General features: G+C 48.3%; 1 protein-coding gene across 2 annotated transcripts in view; it reads right to left on the reverse strand.

Annotated features, from left to right (window-relative positions):
• The window catches only part of mvp (major vault protein), a 28,322-nt gene extending 19,203 nt beyond the window's left edge, over positions 1–9,119 (reverse strand). For both annotated transcript variants that reach the window (XM_045714914.1, XM_014192352.2), the window contains exons 1-4: positions 8,574–9,119; positions 6,874–7,043; positions 3,287–3,482; positions 2,858–2,981 (exon numbers count right to left, since the gene is read on the reverse strand). In XM_045714914.1, coding sequence (XP_045570870.1) covers positions 2,858–2,981; positions 3,287–3,482; positions 6,874–7,043 — 490 coding nt within the window. In that variant the 5' untranslated portion in view covers positions 8,574–9,119. The remainder of the gene's footprint in view (positions 1–2,857; positions 2,982–3,286; positions 3,483–6,873; positions 7,044–8,573) is intronic.
• Between the last annotated feature and the right edge of the window lie 9,407 nt (positions 9,120–18,526).

Genomic DNA, 18,526 nt, shown 5'->3' on the forward strand with positions numbered 1-18,526 from the left:
GCCACCGAAGCTCCGCCCCTGTGCCTTCTTCGAGGAAGCTCAGCCCGGCGGAGTGAAACTATGACGTGGGGGACCGGGAGCTGTTGGTTGTCGTCAAGGCGTGGAGACATTGGCTTGAGGGAGCTAAACACTCTTTTCTCATCCGGACTGACCACCGCAATCTGGAGTACATCCGGGCAGCGAGGAGACTGAACCCTCGCCAGGCAAGGTGGGCCATGTTTTTCAACCGTTTTCTTTTCATCCTTTCTTACAGACCAGGTTCCCAGAACGTGAAGGCAGATGCACTGTCCCGGCTCTATGACACAGAGGAGCGACCCATGGATCCCATCCCCATACTCCCGGCCTCCTGCCTGTGAGGGAGGGAGCTGGACGCGGACATTGAGCAGGCATTAGGTGCAGAGCCCGCTCCCCTCCAGTGTCCCGCTGGGCATCTGTACGTTCCGTCTGCTGTCCGTGACCGGCTGATCTATTGGGCCCACACGTCACCCTCCTCTGGTCATCCAGGCATCGGTCGGACGGTGCGCTATCTGAGTGGGAAGTACTGGTGGCCCACTTTGGCTAAGGACGTGAGGGTTTATGTTTCCTCCTGCTCAGTATGCGCCCAGTGTAAGGCTCCTCGGCACCTGCCCAGAGGTAAGCTACACCCCTTGCCCGTTCCACAACGGCCTTGGTTGCACCTGTCGGTCGATTTCCTTACCGATCTTCCGCCCTCACAGGGTAACAAAATGATCCTGGTCGTTGTGGACAGTTTTTCCAAGTCCTGCCGTCTCCTCCCTCTGCCCGGACTCCCTACGGCCCTACAGACTGCGGAGGCCTTGTTTACACACGTCTTCCGGCACTACAGGGTGCCTGAGGATATAGTGTCTGATCGGGGTCCCTAGTTCACTTCGAGGGTCTGGAGGGCGTTCATGGAACGTCTGGGGGTCTCGATCAGCCTTACCTCGGGTTTTCACCCGAGAGTAACAGGCAGGTGGAGAGAGTTAACCAGGATGTGGGTAGGTTTCTGCGGTCTTATTGCCAGGACTGGCCGGGGGAGTGGGCAGCGTTCGTGCCCTGGGCAGAGATGGCCCAGAACTCGCGTGGCCACTCCTCCACTAACCTTTCTCCCTTCCAGTGCGTACTGGGGTATCAGCCGGTTCTGGCTCCTCGGCAATTAGAGTCAGACCGAGGCTCCTGCGGTGGACGACTGGTTTCGGCGCGCGGAGGAGACATGGGACGCCGCCCATGTTCACCTTCAGCGCGCCGTGCTGCGGCAGAAAGCCAGCGCAGACCGTCACCGCAGTGAGGCCCCGGTGTTCGCACCGGGTCTGGCTCTCGACCCGAAACCTGCCCCTCAGCCTGCCCTGCCGGAAGCTGGGTCCGCGGTTTGTGGGGCCGTTTAAAGTCCTGAGGAGACTGAACGAGGTGTGTTACAGGTTACAGCTCCCCCCCCAATTACCTTATTAACCTCTTCGCTATAGGGGGCAGTATTTTCACGGCCGGATAAAAAAACGTACCCAATATAAACAGGTTACTACTCTGGCTCAGAAACTAGAATATGCACATTATTAGTAGATTTGGATAGAAAACACTCTGGAGTTTCTAAAACTGTTTGAATGGTGTCTGTGAGTATAACAGAACTCATATGGCAGCCAAAAACCTGAGAAAATTCCAAGCAGGAAGTGGCCTGTCAGAATGTGTTCTTCTTTTGGTTCTCTATCTAAACTACAGTATCTGTGCTGTTACGTAGCACTTTCTAAGGCTTCCATTGTCTCTCTAAAGCCTTCAGAAAGTGGATTGAGGCGTCTCCTGTCTCTGGGCAGAGTTTTGTAGCTCAGTTTGTCAGTGGTCTGCCTGGTGACTAAGAGATTGGATATGCGCATTCACAAGACCACGCTGTTTTTTCTTTTCCTCTTTGAATGAATACACTATTGTCCGGTTGGAATATTAAATCGCTATTTTACGAGAAAAATACCATAAAAATGTATTTTAAACAGCGTTTGACAGGCTTCTAAGTACGGTAAAGGAACATTTAGATTTTTTTTGTCTCGAAGGTATTTGGAAATAACTATGGATTATTTGGAACAAAAACATTTCTTGTTGAAGTAGCAGTCCTGGGAGTGCATTCTGACGAATTTTTCTTATAGTAAATCTGAGTTTAGTGAGCCCTGAACTTGGCGGGTGTCAAAATAGCTAGCCGTGATGGCTGAGCTATGTACTCAGAATATTGCAAAATGTGCTTTCGCCGAAAAGCCATTTTAAAATCTGACATAGCGATTGCATAAAGGAGTTCTGTATCTATAATTCTTAAAATAATTATGTATTTTGTCAACGTTTATGATGAGTAATTTAGTAAATTCACAGGAAGTTTTAGGTGGGAATGCATGTTCTGAACATCACATGCTAATGTAAAAAGCTGTTTTTTGATATAAATATGAACTTGATTGAACAAAACATGCATGTAAACTGCTCCGGTTATTTCCCAGTTCTGCTCTCCTGCGTCTGACTTCCCTGCAACCAGTCACGCACCTCTTACAACCAGGCTGTGTTTGGAATCGGGTACTACATACTGTTTGGAATGTACTACGTGTCTACTACTTGTTATTTTTTTACTTGACTTTGATTATATTGTCGAGGGAGCTTGCAATAAAGTATTTCACTGAACCTTTTATACCTGCTGTAAACTGTGCAAGTGATGAATAAAATTGGATTTGACTTCAGCCAGTCAAATTAGAAACAAATTGAAAGAGCACTAGCTATCTCGTTAAAACGATGCTCTGATTTGGTTAAAAAAAAATGCATTTATCAATATGAATGCATGTAAGGACCCAAGGAAAGTTGTAATGGATGTGTTAGGAGTTGAACCCAGAGAACTCACCTGGCCCTTCAAACAGCCACTCATCTCCAGCAACCCTCTTCTCTCCTCCCACGTCCTCAAAGTCCAGCAAAGCCTGCAGGCGCAGAGCAGTGTCTGGGTAGACGATCTGCAGTGCTGTCACGTTCTGGGAGTGGGTGGGGATAGAGATACAAATAAATAAAAAATTGCTTTAACTCTCTAAACTTCTAATGCCTAGGCTTTAACTCTGCAGGCTAACACCGTTGTGGCATGCAGGAGAACAGGGCTAGCACCCAGGTCCCAGACAGTTATATTATCTACCCAAATCTAAATGTGATCATAATGGAGGGGTTTCAGTAAACCACACTTGTGTGCTGAGCAACCTCTGCTCGGACACCTGAAGACTTGCATTAGCATCCTGCAGTGCTAACACCGAGGCTTTAGCGCTGACGTCTAACAGACAGACAGTACCTGCTGGATCTCCTCTCCGGGGTAGAGGGGGAAAGGGTCTTGGGTGAGCCGGATCTCCAGGTCAGCATGGCGAAGCTTGGCCTGTCCCGATTGGTCGAAGAGCACCTGTCTGTTGTCGTCGCGAGCGACGGGGTTGAGCACCACACAGTAGTGGCGAGGAGGGACCATGGTCATTCGCGTGGGGGAGAACAGCACTCTGGGAAGGAGGGGACAATACAGTCACCTAATGACTGACACACTAATCTACACCGATACTGTACATCAAATTGTATTTGTTACATGCACCCGAATACAACAGGTGTAGGTAGACCTTACAGTGAAATGCTTACTTACAGCCCTTAACCAACAATGTTTTAACCTCCCTGGGCAAGGTGGGACGTTTGCTATAACTTCAATTTCTCAAACATATTACTATTTTACACCATTTTAAAGACAAGACTCTCGTTAATCTAACCACATTGTCCGATTTCAAAAAGGCTTTACAGCGAAAGCAAAACATTAGATTATGTCAGGAGAGTACCCTGCCAAAAATAATCACACAGCCATTTTCAAAGCAAGCATATGTCACAAAAACTAAAACCACAGCTAAATGCAGCACTAACCTTTGATGATCTTCATCAGATGACACTCCTAGGACATTATGTTATACAATACATGCATGTTTCGTTCAATCAAGTTCATATTTATATCAAAAAACAGCTTTTTACATTAGCATGTGATGTTCAGAACTAGCATACCCACCGCAAACTTCCGGTGAATTTACTAAATTACTCACGATTAACGTTCACAAAATACATAACAATTATTTTAAGAATTATAGATACAGAACTCCTTTATGCAATCGCGGTGTCAGATTTTAAAATAGCTTTTCGGCGAAAGCACATTTTGCAATATTCTGAGTACATAGCCCGGCCATCACGGCTAGCTAATTTGACACCCACCAAGTTTGGCCCTCACCAAACTCAGATTTACTATAAGAAAAATTGGATTACCTTTGCTGTTCTTCGTCAGAATCCACTCCCAGGACTTCTACTTCAACAACAAATGTTGTTTTGGTTCCAAATAAACCTTAGTTATATTCAAATACCTCCGTTTTGTTCGTGCGTTCAGGTCAGTATCCGAAGGGTGACGCGCGAGCGCATTTCGTGACAAAATTCAGAATATTCCATTACCGTACTTCGAAGCATGTCAAACGCTGTTTAAAATAAATTTTTATGCTATTTTTCTCGTAAAATAGCGATAATATTCCAACCGGGCGACGTTGTATTCATTCAAAGGCTGAAAGAAAAAAATAGAGAATTCTCATGAATGCGCAGTGTCACTGTTCCCAGCCTGACCACTCACAAAATCTCCTGCTGTTTTTCGCCCAGAGACAGGAGAGACGTCATTCCACTTTCTAGCGCCTTCTGAGAGCCAATGGAAGCCTTAGAAAATGTCACGTTACAGCAGAGATGCTGTATTTTCGATAGAGATGCCACAGAAGGAGAACAAATTGTCAGACAAGGCACTTCCTGTATGGAATCTTCTCAGGTTTTGGCCTGCCATAGGAGTTCTGTTATACTCACAGACACCATTCAAACAGTTTTAGAAACTTTAGAGTGTTTTCTATACAAATCTACTAATTATATGCATATTCTCGTTTCTGGGCAAGAGTAGTAACCAGTTTAAAATCGGGTACGTTTTTTATCCGGCCGTGCAAATACTGCCCCCTAGCCCCAACAGGTTTGTTAAGAAAAAAAAAATAGATTAGTAAAAAAATTACAAATAATTAAAGAGCAGCAGTAAAATAACAGTAGCGAGGCTATATACAGGGGGTACCGGTACAGAGTCAATGTGCGGGGGCACCGGTATTGAGGTAATATGTACATGTAGGTAGAGTTAAAGTGACTATGCATAGATAATAAACAGAGTAGCAGCAGCGGAAAAGGGGAGGATGCAAATAGTCTGGGAAGCCATTTGATTAGCTGTTCAGGAGTCTTATGGCTTGGGGGTAGAAGCTGTTTAGAAGCCTCTTGGACCTAGACTTGGCACTCCGGTACCGCTTCCCGTGTGGTAGCAGAGAGAACAGTTTATGACTAGGGTGGCTGGAGTCTGACAATTTTTAGGGCCTTCCTCTGACACCGCATGGTTTAGAGGTCCTGGATGGCAGGAAGCTTGGCCCCAGTGATGTACTGGGCGGTACGCACTATCCTCTGTAGTGCCTTGCGGTCGGAGGCCAAGCAGTTGCTATACCAGGTAGTGATGCAATCAGTCAGGATGCTCTTGATGGTGCAGCTGTAGAACTTAGGGATCTGAGGACCCATGCCAAATCTTTTCAGTCTCCTAAGGGGGAATAGGCTTTGTTGTGCCCTCTTCATGACTCTTGGTGTGTTTGGACCTTGACAGTTTGTTGGTGATGTGGACACCAAGGAATTTGAAGCTCTCAACCTGCTCCACTACAGCCCCATCGATGAGAATGGGGGTGTGCTCGGGCCTCCTTTTCCTGTAGTCCACAATCATCTCCTTTGTCTTGATCACATTGAGGGAGAGGTTGTTATCCTGGCACTACATGGCCAGGTCTCTGACCTCCTCCCTCTAGGCTGTCTATCGTTGTCGGTGATCAGGCTTACCACTGTTGTGTCATCGGCAAACTTAATGACGGTGATGGAGTCGTGCCTGGCCATGCAGTCATGAGTGAACAGGGAGTAAAGGAGAGGCCCCCGTGTTGAGGATCAGCGTGGCAGATGTGTTGTTACCTGCCCTTACCACCTGGGGGCGGCACATCGGGAAGTCCAGGATCCAGTTACAGAGGGAGGTGTTTAGTCCCAGGATCCTTAGCTTAGTGATGAGCTTTGAGGGTACTATGGTGTTGAACGCTGAGCTGTAGTCAATGAATAGCATTCTCACATAGGTCTTCCTTTTGCCCAAGTGTGAAAGGGCAGTGTGGAGTGCAATAAAGATTGCATCATCTGTGGACCTGTTGGGGCAGTATGCAAATTGGAGTGAGTCTTGGGTTTCTGGGATAATGGTGTTGATGTGAGCCATGACCTGCCTTTCAAAGCACTTCATGACTACAGACGCGAGTACTACGGGTTGGTAGTCATTTAGGCAGGTTACCTTAGTGTTCTTGGGCACAGGGACTATGGTGGTCTGCTTGAAACATGTGTGTATTACACACTCAGTCAGGGACAGGTTGAAAATGTCAGTGAAGACATTTGCCAGTTGGTCAACGCCTGTTCGGAGTACACGTCCTGGTAATCCGTCTGGCCCTGCGGCCTTGTGAATGTTGACCTGTTTAAAGGTCTTTCATCAGCTACAGAGAGCGTGATCACAGAGTCGTCCAGAACTAAGTGTAAATGTGTTTGTACAAGGCATATGTTGACTAACCTAAACCTGTAAAGAAACGCCTAAAAGGTGCCATTAAAAACGTGATATTTGGTAACGTTCGAAGTGTGCTGTCAAATAGTGTGTGATGCTGTAACCACAGAGAGAAACGGCTTGTTTGGCATCAGGAGGCTTAGAAGAAACTGAAAACAACCAATCGCACTAGTAATTAGGAAACTACATGCAGACCTTATCAGATAAACACACACAAACACACTCCTCACCTCTCATTGTCCTGTCTGATGTAGGTGAGTGGTCCTATCTCCACACGGGCAATATTGGTGTTTTGGTCAAGGACATGGATGTAGTGGTGGGGCGGAATACGGATGATTGACTCATCCACCAGCCCCATAAAGTCCATCCTGCCTCTGTTCCCGCCATTCTTGAATGTCATCTGGAACGGTCGGAGTGGAAAGAGTTAACAGGGGTCTATTCAGTGATGTGAAACGTACCAACATATAATGAATAGAGCTAACACAATTTCCTATTCTGACAGAGACAAGATATAGATTATAGAACAGATATGATTATCTGAAAAGTGCTGTAATGTTATATCCTCCAGAACAGGCCCCTGAAGTAGCCTGCCCTACTGCCTAAAGGCAACGCTGGCCATGTTCGAGAGCATCAAAACCATGATGTAGCATAGGTCAATTGTGACAGACTGACCTACAAATAATACTGAGTAGTTATTGATGATGCAAGGTGATTTGTAGATCAGTCCGTCTCGACCCGCCTTTAAAGTCAGCTGCAATGTCTAACTGACCTCTGACCACTGACCTCCTGACTCATTGTGTGGATCTCAATCTCATCCTCCTCCTCCATTGACTGTTGCCTTCTTACCGTAAGTGGAATGCACTGACTGCAAGTCCCTCTAGATGAGTCTGTTAAATGTCTCTCCCCTTGTTGCCTCTTTTCGTTCAGTGGTTCTGATCTGAAGGTGCTGACCAGGTAAAAGATGATCCCCCCCCCCCCATTAGGACATTATCTAGCTCTCCTCTCAAGCAGCTTCTCGCTCTGCCATTTTGTATTTTGAAACACGTGTAAGAAAATTTGCCAAAATTCTATTGGCTTCAAGCCTACTGCTGGACTAAAAAGATGTCCAAGATAGAAGTGTCTTTCTGTCCAGGACAAGGCTTACTGTTACCTGCGCTAAGTGGTGTAAAGTACTTAAGTAAAAATACAAGTTGTTTTTGGGGGGTTATCAGATTTGTGTGTGTGGGGGGGAGGGGGTATACATTTTTATAATACTTTTACTTCACTACCTTCCTAAAGAAAAGAATGTACTTCTTACACCATACATTTTCCACTGACACTTTTTGAATGCTTAACATGCCAGGAAAATTGTCCAATTCACACACTTATCAAGAGAACATCCCGAGTCAAATAGCCTAACGTTCATCTCTGCTGCTTAGAGGGAGGGAGGGTGACAGTAGCCTTAAGATATTTTTGGGAAACTGGGCACTGTATATCCCTTTTATTGCTGTGACCAGTCAACTCCAAGGAAGGATGACGCATTTTCATTTGGAAGAAAAGTTGTGTTCTAGGCGTTTTATTAGCAACTTTTGAAATGTCTTGAGAGCAGATTCCAAAAGTTCAGAATGTAAGCCTAATGCATTGGGCCAAGTTGAGGTGTAAATGTTATTTTTTAAATTGAAAGAGCAATCTGAAGAATCTGTTTCACAAACACGTTGAAGAAGTTGACTTATCCACTACTTGAGCATGACTTTATTCATTTAACTAGGCAAGTCAGTTAAGAACAAATTCTTATTTACAATGACGGCCAAACCCTAACCCCGCGACCCTATGGGACTCCCAATCACGGCCGGTTATGATACAGCCCAGGATCGAACCTCTAGCACTGACCGCTGCGCCACTCGGGAGAATGGCTACTAACTAATCTAGAGTAGCTATGAGAGTTTCTTACCTTTGTTGACTAACTGAGCAGATTCTTCACTTCTCCTAACTTGGCAAACGTCTGTAGTCAGATGGTCAATGCGCCTCTGTTTTTTTTTAACAGCTTTTATTACGCTTTTGTGTTTTGAGTGGGTTGGTGGGCGTGCCTGGCTATGCTATGCAGAAGAGTCATCACTAGTTACCACAAAGTCATAAACCCCGCCTATTTCTACCATTTCTCTTCTTTAAAATGTGATTTTAACCTAACCTAAACCACACTGCAACCTCATGCCCAACACGAACCTTAAATTAAGACCAAAAAGCACTTTTTTGTTTTCATGAATTTTTACGATATAGACCATTTTGACTTTGTGGCTGGGCTATCTAGTGGAAACCATGCGGAAGCAATCCCGGAAGAACGATTACGAGTAAAGTGATTTACTGGACGACTGCTGTTGTGTAGATATTCATAAACTCACTAGATACGCTTGATAGTACGAAACCCATTGTAGTATCTAGTTCCTTTGCTCTAGGAGCCTATTGACGCAGTACTGACAAATGTTTTTTTATAACAAATGCTGCGTTCAAGTGCTAGTCGGAACTATGAAACGTAGAAATGTCCGACTGGTGAACGCGGTACGTCTATTACTTCAAACAGTTAACAAGTCTGAAATATCCGAGTTTCCAAGTTCCGACTGGTACATGAACGCGGCATAACCCTGTGGTAGGCTACCATCGCTCGGTTTCTTTCACGTCATCAGTCGCTTCGAACACACCGATTGCGTCATTGCATCAACGCTGCATAACATTTTGCACAGCTAGGCAACTATACTTATGCAGGTATCTTTTGCAGACGGTCGCATGCGGTTGGACACATATGGGCCCTAGGGGACCTTTTCCCATTGTTATCATACTAAATGTATGTCGTATAACCTTAATTAGAGGTCCGGCTCACCTGATGTTAATGGGAGAGGGAAGGGGTTAAGGTGTGGTCTTTACTCCCAAATTTCACTTAAATATAACTTCCAAATGAAGAGAGACAAGGAGACATAAATAATCTGGGGGGAAAAAATACAATTTTATGTACAATGGTGGATGGTTCTTAAAATAACCTTGGTGTTAGGGGACTTTAAAAGAGACGTTTCACTCCACGGCATGCTGCCATGGGATTTCACCTGCTGGCGATGAGAAGTAGGTGGTCAGCTTCTCTCACCTGGAGTGCCAGTCTGGGGGCGTTGTTGGCACCTGCCCTGGTGACATCAGGTAGGTGACCATTGGCGTGCCCGTCTCCATCCGGAGCGGCTCCTGGAATGACCTCTGCAGGTAGTTGTGGAGAACTTCACGCAGGCATCGACATTTGAGGGGCTGAGACCAAGCACTCTCCACTGCACCTGTACATAGCGCATCTATAAATAGCCCAAACAGCTACCTCTTCCCCTACCGTATTAATTTAGCTCCTTTGCACCCCAGTATTTCTACTTTGCACAAATCTACCATTCCAGTGTTTTAATTGCTGTATTGTATTTACTTCGCCACCATGGCCTATTTATTGCCTTTATCTCCCTTATCTCACCTCATTTGCTCACATTGTATATAGACTTATTTTTCTACTGTTGTAGAAAAAGCCCATGGAGTTGGTGGAATAATCCTTTAATTCATTGCCACTTACTCAGCTGGGCCAGGGGCACTTTAATTAGGTCAGGTGGAAATGTCCGACAGATCTCCACTCCATAAAAGGAGGAAATCACCATCGACTGATCGCGCTGCTTTCTCTTCCTTCACTCTGTCAAATCCAGAAGTTCTGTGCGTCCATGAATCCACACTACTCAGAAAATATACCACTTTATGGTTAAAGGAATTCCTGCCTCAGTCTCATCCATTCCTCTGTCACCTGACCCGTGACCACCTGTTCACCCTCACTGTCAGTCATCCTACCAGTCCAGCTACCCACACAGATTCCACTAATCTTTCAATGGTCCTTCAAGCCGGATGATGACGGAACCAAAGACAGGTGGAAAGGAAATGAAGGGGGAGAATGAGGAATTGTCTCCACTGGAAGGAGGGAGAAAGGAAGAGAGAGCAGCGGAGGGAAAGGTCCTGGAACAACGAAAAGGTCCAGGAGCTAAGCCTAAAGTAACAAAGGCTTCATCCTCAACCACCAGTAGTACCAGGAGAACCAGGCAAGCACCTGGTTATCTTAAGGATTATGTGGTTGAGTTTCCCACATCCAAGGGCAAGCCCACCAGAGCTCAAATTGGTGATGGATCAGCTGTACGTTTCAGCCATCAACCATCCCCTCTGGACCAAGGACCAGAAACTGCTTTGGTACGGGAAAGTGGTCTACAGGAAGAACCTATGGAGGAGGTAACTCCCACCGCACAGGTCGACCAGCTTCCTGAGACCGGCTCCGCTCACCCCTTAACTGAAGGGAAATCGTCGAGGCACTCTAGACGGAGTGAGAGTTGGATGTGGCCATGGCAGCCGCCATTCACTAGCCCTCAGCGAATCACAGACCGCTGTCCTACAAGAGAGGATGAAACTATTACCGTTGGAGGAAATTGAGCGTCAGACTGAGGAGGAACGACAGGCTGACGAACGATGTCACCTATTGGATGTGCAAGCCCGTAGAGCTCTACAGGAAAGGGAATTCATTGCCAAGGACCTGGCACAGCAGTGACGGCACCGTCAAGCAAGAAGGGAATTGGAGGAGGCACGGATGGTCTCATCCTTCCTGGAGAGGAACGAACAGTGAGCTGACCTGACCACCATTCCAGATGGACCTGACCTGTCTGCCTTTCTTTCCCAATCTGCCCCTCTGGTACAGCATGGCACACAGTCCCCGGAGGCTCCAAGGTCAACAGCCAACACGGAGCACGGGGGACAGACCACTCCGCAAACGCCCTCTATGCCAGTGACAGAAGTTAGCTTTCCTCCATCTGGACAAAGCATCACTCCTTCGCCTTTCCGCCAATTACCAACCATGGCAAATCATTCCTCTCGTCCAGGGCCTGGACCAGGCCAGTCCTCAGACGGCAGGTGGGAGGGCTCTCACCCAATTCCGGCTGCCACCCATGGAGGGTCTGGGACAGTAGGGGACAGGCCCAATGAGGCCACAGTGGGCTCATCAGAAGTCCCGGGTTTATCCTTCACGCAACCAGAAGATGGAGCCAACATTATGAAACTGCTAGCAGCCTCAGCCTATGGAATTCCCAGACCCAAACTGCCATACTTTGAGAGCGGAAAGGAGAGTGAATTTGTCCTTTTGGAAATGGCATTGGAGAGCCTACTGGGTATTCACAGTCATCTGTCAGAACGATACAAGTACCAAGTACTAATGGATCACTTGCGGTTTCCTAGTGCATACAAGCTGGCCCAATCCTTTATGCACTCTGCAATACCATACACTGCCTCTCTCCAGGCCCTGAAAGCGAGATATGGTGAGCCACGCCAGCTAGTCCAGAATGAACTAAACAACATCCTGAACATGTCTCCAATTAAAATGGGAGACCATGCTGCCTTCCAAGAGTTCTCCCTGGCTGTCCAATCCCTGACCTCGATGCTCCAATCCGTTGAAGGAGAAGACGGGAACGAGCTGAAATGTGGCTTCCACGTGGACAGGCTTCTTAGCAAGCTTCCAGCGTCCCTCAGAGACAGTTTCGTTGAACATTGTTTGAACAAAGGCATCCTGAAAGAGGGCTTGAGAAGCACCTATGCTCTCAGAGACCTGGCCGCATGGTTGCAGGTGAAAGCGAGGGTGAAGAGCATCGCTCACCAGGCCACAATCTCAGCCATAGTCTACGGGGGAAGGAAGGAGTTTGAACGCCAGGAGGGACAGAAAAGGCCAACTCCCACTACTATGTACTTAAATAGTGAAGCTGGGGAGGAACCCGGGAAGAAGACCCCTCTCAAGAGCAAGAACATCAAATTTCAGCCTTACTGCCCATATTGCAATAGTAAGGGGCACTTCCTTGGCTCATGCCCCAGGGTAAAAAAGCTCACTCAACCTCAATTGAAGGCTTGGATCACTTCAGGCGAGCAATGCTACAAGTGTGCCCGTAGCCATAAGGCGGAGACCTGCACATTGAGGAAACCCTGCAATCGCTGTACGGAAATCCATCTCACAGTGTTGCATGATGTAATTCCCCAAGCACAGAAAGAGCAGAGTATGCTCATGGTAGGAGCTGTAAAGGAGCTCTACCTCGACCAGCAGAACCGGTCTCCAAGGGTCATGTTGAAGGTGGTCAAGGTCACTCTGTGGAGTGGAGGGAGAAGCATTGATACATTCGCCGTTCTAGATGATGGGTCTGAACGAACAATCATTCTCCCGGCGGCCACCCGACAGCTTAACCTGGAGGGGATCCCCGAGACCCTTAATCTCAGAACGGTGCGACATGATGTTATCCAAATGAAAGGCTCTGCTGTGACCTTCAGCATTTCCCCTTCAGGAAACAGGGACGTGACCTATACTATCACCAATGCCTTCACGGCGGATGGCCTGAATCTTGCAGAGCACTCCTGCCCGGTAAGTGTTCTACAGAAACAATATCCTCATCTCCGAGGATTGCCTCTTCCTAGCCTGGCCAGAGTAGCTCCACTTATCCTGATTGGGTCAGACCACCCACATCTCGTCACCCCGACTGAGCCTATACGAGCTGGACCAGAAGGCGGGCCCGTTGCTGTCCATACATCCTTGGGTTGGGCTGTGCAAGGTCCAGCCCATTTACTTCTCTCCACCCAAGCTGTACAGTCACAGCAAGTCCTCTTCACCAGATGCAATCCATCCCCCTGTCCAGCTACTGACCTCCTTCGGAATGTTGAGATGCTATGGAAGATGGACACCTTTTCCAACCGGAAGCTACAGGAGGTCACTCGCTCTAAACAAGACTCCTATGCATTAGACCTCCTGGAGAAGCGCACCACCACCACTGAAATGGATGGCGTTCGGAGGTACGCAACCCCACTGCTACGGGTGCCCAACCATCCTCCTCTGGCAACCACGACGCGGGCTGTACTCCCACTATTGCGTGGAACGGAGCGACGCCTGGTGAAGAATCCTGAGCTTGCTGAAGTTCATAACCAAGAGATTCATAACCTTGTAAAGGCAGGCTATGTCACCAAAGTGACAACTCAAGAAGAGGGAAACGCACTCGGCGAATCCTGGTATCTCCCTCATCATGTTATCCAGCAACATGGTGGGAAGTACAGACTTGTCTTCAACTGTTCATTCCAAGCTGCTGGTCAAAGCCTGAATGACTGTCTACTCCCCGGAACAATTTTAGGTCCTTCCTTGCTCGGTGTCCTTCTCCGGTTCCGGCAGCACTCTACAGCCATCAGTGGAGACATCAAAGCCATGTTTCATCAGATTCATCTGCTGCCTTCCGACACTACACTGCTCCGGTTCATATGGCGAGATATGGAACGAGACGCAGAGCCCACAATCTATGAATGGCAAGTACTCCCATTTGGCACCACCTGCAGTCCTTGCTGTGCCATATACGCTCTGCAGAGACACGCACGGGAGCACCCAGACAGTGACCCAGAAGTATGGGATTCAGTGGAAAATGACTTCTATGTGGATAACTGCTTACAGAGCGTCCCATCCACGGCTGAAGCGAAAGCACTCCTTGACAAAGTACGGAATCTCCTGTCCAAAGGGGGATTTGAGGTCCGACAGTGGGCGAGTAACAGAGCGGAGGTTATCCAGCACCTCCCGCCACAAGCCAGGTCTAGTAGCAGTGAACTATGGCTATCGCAGTCTGGCGCTAACCCACAAGAGCCCACTCTAGGATTGAGATGGAGCTGCATACCGGATACCCTGGGGTACAAGCACCGCTCCGCCCTGAGTACCGAAACCCCCACTCTGCGCACCATCTATCGGACCCTGGCCAGTCAATACGATCCCCTTGGGTATATTCTGCCATACACAACCCGGGCCAAAGTCTTAGTCCAGGACCTGTGGCAGACCAAGAGGGACTGGGATGAACCGATCCACCCGGCTGACCTAGTGGAACGATGGATCTGTTGGGAAACAGAGTTAACGGAGCTCTCTGAAGTCCAAATGCCAAGATGTTATGTACCACCCTGTGCTGACCAACTGGGATCATGCCTGGAACTGCATGTGTTCTGTGACGCTTCAGAGCGAGCTTATGGGGCGGTTTCCTATCTAAGAGTGGAGGATAAGGCAGGCCACATCCATGTATCCTTCGTCATGGCCAGGTCCAGGGTCGCACCCAAGAAGCAGTTGTCAATGCCTAGGCTGGAACTCAGTGCTGCCCTTTCCGGAGCCCAGTTGGCATCAACCTTGCGAGCCGAGCTCACCTTGCCAATCCAAAGGGTCATCTACTGGAGTGATTCAACTACTGTATTGACCTGGCTCAAGTCGGAGTCCTGCAGGTATAAGGTGTTCGTCGGAACTCGCATTGCGGAAATCCAAGACCTAAACGAAGTCCAAGACTGGAGGTATGTTGACAGCGTAAACAATCCTGCTGATGACGTTACTCGTGGTAAAACACTTAAGGAACTGGCTCAACCCCATCGCTGGAGTTTGGGGCCACCATTCTTGTCCCAACCAGAGAACGAGTGGCCGACAGCCCCCAGGCGTGCAGCCCCTCCGCAACCAACTGAAGCTCATGAGTTAAGGAAGTCCACCCAATGCTACAGTATCTCTATGGAACCGACAACAGCTCTCCCTGACATGACACAATCCCAAACCCTGCCGGATCTGATCACCGCCACAAACCAGACCTCAGATGGGGTGGCTTCCATACCCACCTCCCTCGCGGCAGAGACACTACTCCTCCAGCATGCACAAGCAGTTAGCTTCCCTGAGGAGCTAAAAGCTCTGAAAGCCGGTAGGGAGGTGGCTAAGGACAGCCGTCTTCTCTCTCTGGCCCCAGAATATGATCGAATCATTGGAGTGATCAGAGTCGGAGGGAGGCTGCGCCAAGCAGAAGTTTTGGATCCCGACGCTATCCACCCAATTATCCTTGACTCCAGACACCCTAGTACCAGGCTCCTCATCAAGAGTTATGATGAGAGGCTTCTCCACCCAGGGCCAGAGAGAGTCTATGGGGAGATGAGGCGGAAGTACTGGATACTCGGAGGACGAGGAGCCATTCGTAAGCACCAATACGCCTGTGTGGAATGTCAGAGATGGCGGGCCAGAGCCACGGTGCCCAAAATGGCAGATTTACCCCCTGCTCGCTTGTGCCTCCTCAAACCACCCTTCTGGTCAACAGGAGTGGATTGCTTTGGCCCCTTGACGATCAAGTTAGGTCGTCGAGTGGAAAAGCGCTGGGGCATTCTATTCAAGTGTTTGACCACTAGATGTGTCCACCTGGACCTACTGGAGAGTTTGGATACTGAAGCATTCCTCATGGCCCTACGGCGGTTTATCTCCCGACGGGGGAAACCCTACGAGATCCTGGCTGACAGAGGCACAAACTTCAAGGCAGGAGAAGCCAGGTTAGAGGAAGCCTTCCAAGCCATGGAACCCAGCCTCCAGGATCAGCTGATGGACCAACAAATCTCATTCAAATTTAACCCTCCAGGAGCTCCTCATTTTAGAGGAACATGGAGCGAGAGATCAAATCTGTAAAGACGGCCTTACGAGTCGTACTGGGGGACCAAACTGTCACGGAAACTGTCTTGCGGACTGTCCTGATAGAGGTGGAAGGGATACTGAACTCCAAACCCTTGGGATATCTCTCTGCAGACATCGCTGACCCCGATCCGGTTACACCGAATATGCTCTTGATGGGACGCCGAGATGCATCACTTCCTCAAGCCATGTACGCTGATACCAACCTCGTTGGCAGGCGCCGGTGGCGACACAGCCAGATCTTGGCTGACCATTTCTGGGCCCGATTCATTCGGGATTACCTACCAAGTCTACAGCACAGAGGGAAATGGCGGAGAGAAATGGCCAGCCTGGAAACTGGCCAAGTCGTAATGATGGTGGACCCTCAGCTGCCTCGAGCCTCCTGGCCTGTGGGCCGTATCACTAAGATCATGCCTGGGACCGATTGTCGTGTTAGATCGGTGGAGATCCAGGTAAAGAACCGGACATATATCCGGCCAGTTGCCCGACTAATTCCTCTCCCTGAGTTGACAGAGGACGGGGAGCAATGAGCCTTTTTTGAGGAGTGTGGAAATTAACCAATTTCCGGGGTGGCTGTAGAAAAAGCCCATGGAGTTGGTGGAATAATCCTTTAATTCATTGCCACTTACTCAGCTGGGCCAGGGGCACTTTAATTAGGTCAGGTGGAAATGTCCGACAGATCTCCACTCCATAAAAGGAGGAAATCATCATCGCCTGATCGCGCTGCTTTCTCTTCCTTCACTCTGTCAAATCCAGAAGTTCTGTGGATCCATGAATCCACACTACTCAGTAAATATACCACTTTATGGTTAAAGGAATTCCTGCCTCAGTCTCATCCATTCCTCTGTCACCTGACCCGTGACCACCTGTTCACCCTCACTGTCAGTCATCCTACCTGTCCAGCTACCCACACAGATTCCACTAATCTTTCAACTGTATTATTGACCATATGTTTGTTTTACTCCATGTGTAACTCTGTGTTGTTATATGTGTCGAACTGCTTTGCTTTATCTTGGCCAGGTCGCAGTTGTAAATGTGAACTTGTTCTCAACTTGCGTACCTGGTTAAATAAAGGTGAAATAAAAATAAATAAAAAACATTCTCCACCGGGCTGCCAGAATCCCACAGGCGCATTCAACCTTACTCCGAATAAGGATTTTAAACCAACTTTGGGAAAAGTTATAGTCCTAATGAACATTCTATAAAAGTACATCTCATGTCACATAGGGTCTATTAACTAGAGAGCCCTTTAGCTAGTCAGGCTACCTCTGGCGAGCACATGGAGGGCTGTGCGGCCCCCCAAAGAAATGCCACCCCACACCATGACTGACCCACCGCCAAACCGGTCATGCTGGAGGATGTTGCAGGCAGCAGAACGTTCTCAACGGCGTCTCCAGACTCTGTCACATGTGCTCAGTGTGAACCTGCTTTCATCTGTGAAGAGCACAGGGCGCATGTGGCAAATTTGCCAATCTTGGTGTTCTCTGGCAAATGCCAAACGTCCTGCACGGTGTTGGGCTGTAAGCACAACCCCCACCTGTGGATGTTAGGCCCTCATACCACCCTCATGGAGTCTGTTTCTGACCGTTTGAGCAGACACATGCACATTTGTGGCCTGCTGGAGGTCATTTTGTAGGGCTCTGGCAGTGCTCCTCCTGCTCCTCCTTGCACAAAGGCGGAGGTAGCGGTCCTGCTGCTGGGTTGTTGCCCTCCTATGGCCTCCTCCACATCTCCTGATGTACTGACCTGTCTCCTGGTAGCGCCTCCATGCTCTGGACACTACGCTGACAGACACAGCAAACCTTCTTGCCACAGCTCGCATTGATGTGCCATCCTGAATGAGCTGCACTACCTGAGCCACTTGTGTGGGTTGTCGACTCCGTCTCATGCTACCACTAGAGTGAAAGCACCGCCAGCATTCAAAAGTGACCAAAACATCAGCCAGGAAGCATAGGAACTGAGAAGTGGTCTGTGGTCCCCACCTGCAGAACCACTCCTTTATTGGAGGTGTCTTGCTAATTGCCTATAATTTCCACCTGTTGTCTATTCCATTTGCACAACAGCATGTGCAATTTATTGTCAATCAGTGTTGCTTCCTAAGTGGACAGTTTGATTTCACAGAAGTGTGATTGACTTGGAGTTACATTGTGTTGTTTAAGTGTTCCCTTTATTTTTTTGAGCAGTATATTTGATTTACAACGGTGGGGGAGTGCAAAGATGGAGGCACGGTGGCGTCAAAGCAGCGCCTCCTGTCTGTCATCTAGTGCATATATAAATCATTGGATGATACCGTTATGTGAGATAATGGTGACTCAGATCGTTTGTCCAGTCGGCGTCTCCCATAGCAAAGGGACACATTTCAAGGCCCACTTAATCCACTTTGT

This window comes from Salmo salar, chromosome ssa03, assembly GCF_905237065.1.
Source record: "Salmo salar chromosome ssa03, Ssal_v3.1, whole genome shotgun sequence".
Lineage (NCBI taxonomy): Eukaryota > Metazoa > Chordata > Actinopteri > Salmoniformes > Salmonidae > Salmo > Salmo salar.